The 11,448-nt window shown below is 40.3% G+C and overlaps 1 protein-coding gene across 1 annotated transcript; it reads right to left on the bottom strand.

Moving 5' to 3' along the window:
- Positions 1-2,439: 2,439 nt before the first annotated feature.
- Positions 2,440-7,846, bottom strand: KCNK18 (potassium channel, subfamily K, member 18). Its single transcript, XM_009695002.1, has 3 exons — positions 7,630-7,846; positions 6,425-6,571; positions 2,440-3,251 (listed from the first exon to the last, which is right to left on the bottom strand). The coding sequence occupies exons 1-3, from the start codon at positions 7,844-7,846 to the stop codon at positions 2,440-2,442; spliced, it is 1,176 nt and encodes a 391-aa protein (XP_009693304.1).
- Between the last annotated feature and the right edge of the window lie 3,602 nt (positions 7,847-11,448).

Raw genomic sequence — 11,448 nt, 5'->3', positions numbered from 1 at the left:
CATCTCCTATTGATCTAATGTGAACTTTTAATCGCCAGATCCTCCCACGCCAAGGAGTATCTACAGTTTAATTATATATTGTGTGAAGTACCATTTTCGCTTCTTTTTATTTCTTTTCTTAAACCTGCCACATGCTAGTTTCATTTGGCAGCCCTAGCTCTTATAATGAAAGACATTTAACAATCATTCCATCATTCCCTATTTCCCTCCTCCGCACCCTCATAATGTTAAGAATCTCTTCTTTAGCCCCTCAGCTCTTTCCAAACTCGAGAGCTACTCTACACGTCTCATATGGAAGTTGTTCCCTACCTTTGTTCATCCTTTTCCCTGGCCTATAAACGTTTTCCAATTTTACTTATCCTTTGGGAGGTGAAGGACCAGAGCTGTGCGGTATATTCAAGAGGCAGCTACACTGTCATTTTATAGAGGGTCGTGATGATGTGATTTGTTCTCTCTCCTTCCATAAAATGCATTTTTATCTACCGTAACTGACAGGTTCTGTATGAAGGAAAGCTGTTCACTGCCATCCCTTGACCATAACTAGAATGATTTGGTGCAGAATCCTTATTGCAAGTCCAGCCAAAAATTCCCTAAGTCCTCAAAGTAAATGTGAAGGTATCAAGGTACCAAATCAATGAGAAATCTGTAGGGGATGAATTCAGGATTAATCCCTCTCCATAAATGAGATCTCACTGATCTGAGAGAAACAAGTCAAATGATATAAAGACCACTTTTTACTAATGCTGGCAGTGCTAGGCTTATCACAAGGGAAAACCTGAGGAGCAGGAAGTGCAGTTCTCTGATCCAAAGCCCATTCAATTATCTGAGTCTTTTCATTGATTTCTGAAAACTTTGGCATCGGTCTAAAGTTCTACACTGATTTTGATCCAAAGAGATAAAATAAAGTAAGATGAAAGTAGTCTGAATGGAGGGACTTTGTATGTGAAGCCAAAGTCATGGCAAACATGAAAAAGTTAACCAGAGTTCCTTCCAGCTGCTGTAATCTTTATTGTTATTCTTGTAAAGCACTTTTCTATATACCATCATTCATTATATATTTTGCATATCATCAGTGCTTAATCACAACTAGTTATTAATAACAACTGAATACATGTTATCATGTACATGAAGTGTAACAGAGGTAAGATGCCATATAAATATTCTGAAAATCTCAACTTCAAATGCCAAATTTGCAATGGAGAACAACGTACATTCTGTCATAATCAAACATGCTTTAATATCTAGAGATGTCATTCACACTTAGTGGGTATGCATATAATTTACAAGAGACAGTTAATTAAAGTAATTTGTTTCTTTTATAGAGTGTCTTGGGGTTTTTCTGACAGAAAAAACTATCATTGATAGCTCAATTCAGATTATGAATAATACAAGCAAAATCTTGAAGAAACAGCATTATTCCCATATTAACGTGCTCCACAAGTATGTAACTACAGGATCCTCACCACATCCCAGTGAAACAGGTAGGCTTTTCTTTCTATGAGACTTCCAGTAGTCAAGCAGTCTGTGTAGAGTAAAATCTGGATTAGGAGTGAGGACTTCTGTAATAGATGTCCGCAGATCATCATGCTTCTTTAACTGCAAAGAAATGGAGCTTCATTCCATGGCTCTAGTCACCTTCAGGTTTGCTGTATGCCTTCCCCAAGGTGGCCATCTCAAGAGCAGAACTTGTCATAAGCACTTCTATAGCTGGACACCATGGACACATACCAACTCTGGGCTGAGTACAGATATGATAAATCATGATGGAAAAGGAGTGGTTTCAGCCCTGAACAGATGAACAGTTTTCTGACAAATTTCTGGACAGAGCACAAAAAGGTCAAAATTTGGTGTCCTTTCTTTCATTTTAAAATTCCTGTGGCCTACATAAAGATGCAATGTTTGCAATACATGCAGTCATGAGAGAAGAGCAGCTGGGTTCATACTTCTTCTCCCCAACTCTCTCTGATGATGAATCAATCATATTACAGTAGCATGCTGTCACAGTTCAGTACCGACAGCCACAACCAAGCTGTCCCTGGCTGCGAACAAGGTGGCAGGACGAGACAGTGAGCTGGGACATGCTCGGACAAGTGCTGAAAAAAAAAATCCTAAATTGTCTGGCTGTGGAATAGAGAACAGAAAGGCTGCTGAAAGTCAGAGCTTCGCAAAAGATGCTGGGGAGCACTGGCAGGGAGAGCCTTCTGCTTTTTCATCATATATCATCTTCTTTTATTATTTAGGAGATGGGACCCTCTTGGAAAGTACTCTCTGGAGATGCCTTCACCAAGTGTCTCCTGATGTATTTGGCCACTTTACAGTAGATTCTCAGAGGAAATCAGAACAAAATATGCCTCCTGCCAGCCCAAGGCAGAAATGCACAGGAACACTTTCATCTCATTGCAGCAGCCAATGCTTACAAGTGAAGGAGAAATGATGCGCTTATTTTGGATATACCTTCTTTGATGGCATCTTTTTCTCCCCACAAAATGAAATCACCTTTTTATACAAACCAATTAAGCGGTCTTGGCCCAGTTTAAAAGCAATGAAGACAATTTCCATCCCAATAATAATATAGAGGGAAAAAAACAAGAAAAACTTGGGATGTTCCAGTTGTGTATCTCCAAATCCAATAGTTGTCAAGGTGATAAAGCAGAAATAAAAGGCTTCCTGAAAATCCAACCTGGTTTCCCAATTTGGAAGAATAGCAGCTGCACAGGAGATGTACACAAAGATAACTAGCACCATTAATACAATGGGCACATCTAATTTTTCTAACTGTTGCCCTATTTTGTCAAAATTCTCGATTACCCTGGACATTGTCTTTCCCCTGGCTAGTTCAGGACACGAGCTCCATCTCTCAATGCTTTTATTTCTTGCTGGTTTTGCCAGTTCATTTTCTCTGGCAATTAACATTTCAAAAATTTCGGCATTGCGATACTTGATTGGCTTCCTTTTAACACCTGGCTGACTTTTCAACACTTCCATAATAGTCAAGGGCTCATTGATGACTACTTTAGACTGTGCTCTGGATTTTAGTTCATCCGCATTGTTACAGGTGGATCTAGAACAGAGTTTAGAGGCTAGAATTTTTGACTGCAGTTTTCTGAATTCATTGTAAGACTTTGATAAGACAGTCGCAAGGATATCTCCCATGTCTGTCAGGACCAAGAACATCAGAGGGATGCCAAATAAAGCGTATAACATACAGAGATATTTTCCAGTCCGTGTCACAGGATAGGTATTACCGTAACCTTGAACGAAAGCAAAAAGAGGAAAGGAAGGGGAAGGGAGAGAGAGAACATTGGGATTTATTAGGTATTCTTGTCCTCTGAGCTTTTTATTGATGTCAATTTTAAAAGTCAATTTTTGGTCCAGAGCATACTGTTCTTTTTGGCTTTACTTTGAAGCTATTAAAGTTTCTGGGTCTCAAATGCTGGTTACTGATGCAGGCATCCTACCTCTTTAAGCACTTGGAGTTTGCCAGTTCTGTTGAATTAACTCTTCCTACCTTATCCGCACTTATGGACTGTTTGACTTAACTGCCTGACAACAAGAGGCCATTTAGGGAAGAGAAACAAAAGGTTTGGGCCAGCCCAAGTGTGGTTAGCAGCCTCTGTCCTACTGGAGACTGGGAACCTGGGTTACGAAGGATCGAAAAGGCAAGACAGCAAGAGAGGTCTTGGGCCCATGGGTCGCTCCGCAGGGAAGTCGAGCTGAGGGCTGAGATCAGAGAGATGAGAGGTGATGCTGGGGGAAGTTGATGGACGGTGCATGAGGAGCTGGGGATCATCTCCCGGCCAGGCTCCAGGAGCTCACAGTATGACTGAATGATTTCTGGGCGTGAAACTCCCTGAGCCCTGGCAAGATTCAGAGCTGGATGATTGAGTTTTGAAACTGGGACAGCATTATGGGTCAGATTGGGACAATGACACCCATATCTCAAACTTCATTTCTTTTCCAAAACTACTTGTGACAAATGTCAAGCTAATAACAGGATTTGAAGTTGTCCCTAGTTCACCAGATCTAGTTCTAGTGGCATATGTTGTATTGACACCATGTTTGTACTGACTTCATAGTTTTCAGAGTCTCTTAAACATACTCAGAAAAACAAAGGATCAAGTGAGGAAGCTTATGTTGGTCACATAAGGAAATGCATGTTTTTTCTAGAGTAAATAAACTTACAAATATCAATTACAACAAATAGGGAAGTACTACCAGATGCATGGCCTTTATGATACATAAAATGGTAGCAGAAGTTATGCCCTTTCCCTAAATTCAATTTGGTCATTTATATTTCCTTCCTCTGACATAATGGATATGAAACTTAAATTGTAAGTTAGTGCTTTTCCATTACAGTGGGAGAAAACATCAGCATTATATTAATTGTATTAAATTTTAACAATCATTTTCCTTCTAATCCTCCAAAAAGACACGAAGCATTTCTCTCCCTTCAAAGACATTGTTCTTTTCTAGATGACCTTCCAGGCCGGGTACTTAGCCTGTAAGATTATGAGCTCATATGCTGAGGTATGGTTTCCTTCATTTTCTTCACCCATTCATGTTTGTTTTCACTAACGGCTGCCATAGCCTTTGATCTGAATCCAGCCTTGGTCCCTCCTTTGCTGTGAGGCACTGAAAAACTGTTTATTCTCTGTCATTCTGTTCCCCACTGGCTAACTGGGAATGCTAATCTTTATTGCTGAAGCAATTGGGGAAGATTAGTTATTGTAGTTATTGTACGGAGTGATTTTATTTTCTTTTTTTTTTTTTTCAATTTTTGTGCATTAAAAATGTCTAGTGCAGTTTCAAACATTAAAACGTTTCTTGAGCTTAAATTTAGCTGTCCAGAAATCTAGCCTAGCTGAGTCACTAGGCAGCCTCCATGGGCAGTGAAAAGACGGCAGTTCAGACCGTGATCTTCAGACTAAATGCCTCCCTTCTCCTAGATAATTAAAGGTAGCTAAGTTGACTGTAACCTGAAGTGATTTATCAGTTCCTAATACTGCAAATAACAATACTGCAATGGATATAGCCACCTATTAGCAACAAATATTCCAGGCTTCCTACTGATCCCAAAACTCGGCTCAAAATCTGAGGAAGCTGTGTTAATGCTCAGCACTATGAAGGCCAAAAAGAACGGCAGTTTAGAAATAAATATGTGGGGTCGGTGTGTATGGGGACATTTGTAAAATCCCATGTTAACAGAGGTGAGTAAGTACAACCAGGGAAGAAGTTTTCAACAATATGGTTTTTCATCAATTTGCTGAAGTCAAACCTTTCTGATAAAACGTCCTCTTTCAAACGCTCCTAGCTGTTGTGTTCGTGCTAGGAAATCTTCACCAGGTTGCAGATTCAGGTCTGCATCTCCAGTATGTGTCTTTGACAACCTAGATGACTGTCTTCAAACTCAGGGGCTGCAAGAAGCTGATTCTGAACAGTCACCTAAGACATCAGAGTCTGAGGTCCAAGCCTCTGCTGTGACTTAGCACACAAGGGTCTCTTATGTGCTCCAAGTGAGTGTATTAACTCTCACATTATTCCTTGTATAGAATAAGCTCTTTTTTAAGATTTGGTTTTTCTTTTGCACTAAGATGCATATCCATGCTGGGATCTTGAGTATATCCTAATGCAGTGGAGAAATGTCTTTGCGATTTGATACAATGCTGTGGGACTATTTCCCATCCAGCTTTAATTCTGACAAATTTAGATAGTCAGAGTCTGTACTTGCCAGCATTTGAGAAAGATTAGCAAAGGGACAAAAGTAGCTTTGGGAATGAGCATAAGGAGTTGTATTTAGTAATGGAGAGGGAGCCAAAACCAGAGCAGATGTTTCTATTTGATCTAGGTCCTCTTTTGAAATATGAAGTCAGAATGAAAGATTTCAGAGGTGTGACTTAAATGTTGCTGTGTGCTGTTAGCCCAGAGAAGTGTGAACAGCAGCTAATTGTAGAGCCTTAGATTTACAGAGCTGGGTTAGACATAAAGAACAGGGAAGCAATTGAAAAACAATATATGCATAATGAATTACCTCTCCCGGTGAAGAAAACATTACCCAAGATAACACACAATAGTGGGAAGGATAAGGTGTGACTGAAAAATGGAACTTTCTTTTTACTTTAATATAATAGTTTTGTGTACATGTCACATATGAGTACATGTTATAGTATACATGTAATGATGCAGCTAATTAGCATGTACCATCACTAGTTACTAAATTCTGACTTGCTTCTGTGACTCAGCTACATCTCTGCAATCTGTGTTTCCAGAACCCCTTGCAGACTCATCATCAATACTCCGGAGAATAATTCAAGGGGATTTGGGTTTTGGGGTTATTGTTTTGGGTTTTTTTAATTCCCTGGAAGAAATACATTAAGAGAAAGCAGCAATAGCAACTGATTCTGGAGGGGATTACTTTACCACTTACCCACAGTTGTGAATACTGTGCAGCAGAAGAAGAGAGACCCAAAGAAACTCCATATATCTTTTGGATTGACAAACCAGTCTCGTTCAGCTGTGTTGAGCAGTGCACGGATTTTTTCCTTAAATATCTCCTCATTTTCTGTCATGTTATCTGTTACAGTAACAACAGGAGATAAGGTGAGTTTTTGCAGATCACCACTTAGGGAGCAGCCAGCCTGTTATTCCAGTGAAGTTTACTCCAGCTGAGGATTTGCTTGTACTCTTTCAGAAGATGAAAATATTCATCTCACCCTCCCTTCTCCCCCCTCCAAAACATCAGATGGATCCAGTGGCTTCAGTAAATAAACAAGGAACAAATAAACAAACTATGCTCCAACAAAGTCAAAATATGACACAAAAATAAGCATAAAGAAGCAGGGCCGGAAGATTGAATATTCAGCTTCCAGCTTGAATGTCCTGTTTCATTTTGGACTCCCCAGAAGATTAGTCTTCTTTTGACCCAAAGACACTAGAAATGTGGGGTCAGCAGTACGTGACCCATGTGAACCACTCGGGTGGCCCTGCCCAGCACCCTGCACCCCTCCTTCCTCCTCCCCGTGGCTGAGCTCTGCTTGACAGGACGTTATCTACAGGGATGCTTGCCCCAAACAGATCACTGTGTCAGCACAGCTACCTGAGTGAAAGCCCAAGCCCATGTATGAGCCCTGACATAGATCCAGGAGGATTTCTAACCCTTCTCATTGCCTCTATCCCCTCCATCAGCACCACTGGGTCCGGGGCGCAGCACCACACCTGCCTCCATCCAAGCATCCCATCGCCAGAAGGCTGGTAGGGAAGCTCCAAGCTGGGAAAAGGGAGCTGGAAGAGGCTTTCTGAGACAGAGGATTCAGTCCCCAGCAGTCAGAGGGAAATACCGTGGGAATCTCAGGACCTTAGGTAACTTGGGCAAAAGGGAGAACATAGGCACCTCAGGAAAAACCTTGTCAGGCAGGAACACAGGGACCAGGGAAGCTTGCAGTCAAAAATCACAGCTAAGGAAGACAAGCAAACAACAGCAGGCATTAGCTAGGCAGAGGGAAAATCCTCTTTGCAGATTCAGCTGTTAGTATTCTGAAGAATGTCTTGAAAAGCCAAAAAAATCTCATTCAAGAAGCAAAAGAATGAGTAACTCCTTGTACAGTTAAGTCATTTTGAAATTCCAGTACATACCTGATAAATTTCTGGAGATGTACCACAGATTCTGCAGAAAATTTCTATATTCTTCACTTAAATTGACCTTCCGGTTACCTTCAATGTGGGAAAACATGAGAGCCCCAAGAAAAGCGTAGATCACAAGAGACAGAATGAAGCAGGCATGAGGAAACACTGCCCAAAATATTTTTTTACATGCCCTTTTGCCTCGCAGAGGCTGTGATGTTGATGCCATCCTAAGCTCACTTTTTTTTTTTTTTTTTAAATTCTGTGGAGAAGACACAGCTTTTAGAAACGAGGGTGAGGATGTAAAAGCTTTTGCATCCTAGAAAAGCTTCTCCTGTGAAAACAAGAATTCTTCTGCCTCAGGCTTTCAGATCACATGTCTTTATAAGTGAAGATTGCACTATGGTCCCAATGGAAAAGGAGCACAACTAATCAAGCCTTGAAATATTTCTTAGTTGACGATACGCCACTCTATCCCTGAATTACTATTGATCAGCCAGCACTGTAATGCACACAGATTGCCAGCTTCTGTGGGTTTCCATCGCAGCCAACTCATGTTTAAAGTTTCTTGTTCTGAGCTACAGTCTCCCATTGATACCGTAGAAACATTGCCAACTCCCAGGACGGAAAATGCGCACTGTAAGGGATGGATTTCTTTAAAGATTTCTCCCAGAAATGAACAGAGAAATTCAAAATTAATCAAAAAAAGAGGTTGGTACTAATTGTTGTTGCCTCTGGGCAGACTGTAAAACATTCATTTCCCTTTCAGATGTCTTAAAGAATTTCTCTACATATACCATGTAATCTTTGGAGGGGGGTTCTTTGGAATTTTAAAGGCTTTTTCTTCAAAAAATAGTCAATAAGGTTTTGCCCAGTTCTCACTTGATTAAAATCTTCCTATTAATTGAAACTCCCCCTGACCTTAGTAAGTAAGAACTACAGGATTCAGTTCAAGGTTAGTGATCTTTGCAAACTGTATCCAACTTTAAAAAGAAAACCTTTGTTTTCATCCATAACTCTAAAACACTTAGAGCAATGAGCAGTATCGCTGCCCTTTACAATGTTAGTAGTGGTAGTAAGGGGAGTTGGACTTTACAGAAAGAGGTGTTAAATATTTCATCTCTAGGAGTCTTTCATTAAAAATTGAAACAGCCTTGCGCAGCCAAGGCCTACTGAGCTGTATACAAGCAACGTGTCCATTCTGCAAAGAAATCCTACATGGTTACAGTGATTTCTTCTAGGTCAAACTCTCAGCAAATTGGATCACAAGATATTATATGCTCATCAATATGGAAGCCTCCACTATAGAAAAGAGGCTTTCAGGGCTAGTCAAAAATAAGCCTGTGTACTTACTACTTTTCAGGTTATCTGCCTCGTTGACTCAGTCTTGTTTTTTGACAATGGATTTATAAATCTTCTTATTGCAGTCAATCTCTCTTTTTTTTTTTTTCCCATTGACCTGAAACACAGAGTTCAAAACTGCTAATGTTCATAATGAATCAAAAGCAGAAGAACTTCCAGAGAGGTTGTACTTAGAGATAATGTACTTAGGTTTGGTGTCCTTAATGGAGGAGCAAGGGACATAGAGAAGTCAAAGGGGCAGCTGGAAGAGCGAAGTGGCTGGAGGCAGTGGGGTGCTCCGTGCTGGAAGTACAACACTGGCTTCTCTTGGAGAGTTTTGTAGAGAATGGGTACCTTGTTATATAAATTGATAGAGTTTGCTTGGATTTCTAAAGAAATCTTGACAAAGTCCCTCTCCAAAGGTTTTTAAGGGAATTAAGCAGCTATGGCTTAAGAGAGAAAGTCTTCACAGGAAGAAATTAATGGTTAATAGGGAGGAACAGAGGGCAGGAGTAAAAGACAGAGGGAGATCACTGGTGGAGTTATGTGTGAGTCTGTGCTGGAGCTCTGCTGTTCCACACATTCATAAATGACCTGGAAAGAGGGTGAACAGGGAGATGGTAACGTTTACTGATGGCATGAAGTTGTTCAGAGCAGTGAGACTGAGGGCAGGTTGGAATTGTAGGAGGACCTGAGGATGCCTAGCAATGAAATGGCAGATAAAAGTAATGTAGATACATGTAGAATGGGATAAACAATCCTAACTTCACATACAAAGCGATGGCCTCTGGGCTTACTGTCACCACTCAGCAGCAAGGTAATGGTACCACAAGCACATCAGCCCAACAACTGATTGTGGTGAAAAGGCAAAGCGTATGTTGGGAATTATGAGTTAAAAATAGAGACTAAAGCACTGGATACCTATATACTACTGTACAAATTTACCGTTTGCACATGCCTGGAGGAGTCAATGTGGTTCTGGTACCCTGCTTTCAGATAGTACATATTAAAACTGGTAAAATTTCAAACAGCAACAAGGATGCTTGAAGGTATGGACAGCTTTCAGACAAGGAATGACTGAGAATTGCCTTTGGCCAGGGGAAAAAAACAATAACTGAGGGAGTATGTAACAGCAGTCTCCAAACTCATGGGTGGTCTGGAGAGAGCAGGTGAGGCATCAACTGTTTGTAGTCTCTTCTGGGACCAGAACTGGGGACCATCAAATGAAGCAAGTAGAAACCTGTTTCAAAATAAATAAAACAGGATGCTTTCTCATGTAGCTTGAAAATTCTTTGCCAAAGGATGTTGGGTTTACATACATTAAAGAAGAGGATGGAGAGATGTTTAGAAGAACAGTCATTGATACTGACTACAAACCACACAGGGTTCAATAACCCCCTGAACGGAAAACAGTATGAAGCTGGAAAAGTGAAACAGGGTACTGGGCCAAATGGGACCTATGTCTGACACAGTGTGCTCACATTTATGTTCCTCTAAAAAAGATTTTCACTGCCCAGTATGGTAATTCTGACACAATTTGTCCTGCGGATTTTTTAATCTACATCTCAGATAGAACCCTTTTTCTCCCAGAGTGCTTTAAAATCTTCTCAGCCTCCTCCTATACATGGTAGGACTGCAAAGTATTTAGCAATTCCCAGGAGCTTCTCAGCCATTTGCAACATCAGGCTCTGAGCTTGTGGCAATGAGAAAATTTAATAAAAGTATATCCAGAGATGATTTTTACATTATTTGCTAAAAAATGCTAAACCATTTGCCACTATTGCCTTATTACATATTTGAACTCAGTTGCTTAAAAGCAAATCCCACTAACCACAAGTTATTCCAGATTGAGTTACTGGTACTTGTTTTGAGAGAGATTTTTGCAATATGCATTTCCTATTCACGTTAATGGACAGCAAACTTGCACTTTTCCTAACTTACATTTCTTTGATTAGCGCTCTGAGGGTGCTGCTTGAAAGGAAAGTTTGTGACCACAGCTGCAAGGTTTAATTATTCCAGTACAAATATACGTATGTTAGAATTCTTACTTTATCTGACGTTCCTGGATTGCAAAACTTAAACCAAGAAAGTCATTGTTTGGGCAGTGAGATGTTTTTCAATAATCAGTAACATTCTTCCTGCATCCAGTCATCTACCACGCTGTCAAAGACCTGCTGTGTTTACCTCTCTTCTATGAAACACCGTTGGATTCAGCATACTGTACTGACAAATATTCAATAGTGTAACGTCTTCTCCTTTTTCGAATAAAATCAAAGTGATTTGAAGGATGGCAAGTGCCTTATAAAAAAAAAAAAGGCAATGGACTAAATTGTTTGCTTCTCTTTGCATCCGGCATTGATTCTGATGGGAATATTGTTTGATAAAGGACTAAGACCTCAGCCTGACAGTACTTTGTGACAATGAGAATTAGAAACATTCAGTTCAAGATCAAATGTTAATAAAGATCATGGAGGATTTGATCTATTGCTC

Source organism: Cariama cristata, unplaced genomic scaffold, assembly GCF_000690535.1.
Source record: "Cariama cristata isolate BGI_N322 unplaced genomic scaffold, ASM69053v1 scaffold3212, whole genome shotgun sequence".
Lineage (NCBI taxonomy): Eukaryota > Metazoa > Chordata > Aves > Cariamiformes > Cariamidae > Cariama > Cariama cristata.
The sequence above is the reverse complement of the archived record's forward strand: the minus strand, read 5'-3'. Positions and strand labels throughout refer to the sequence as shown.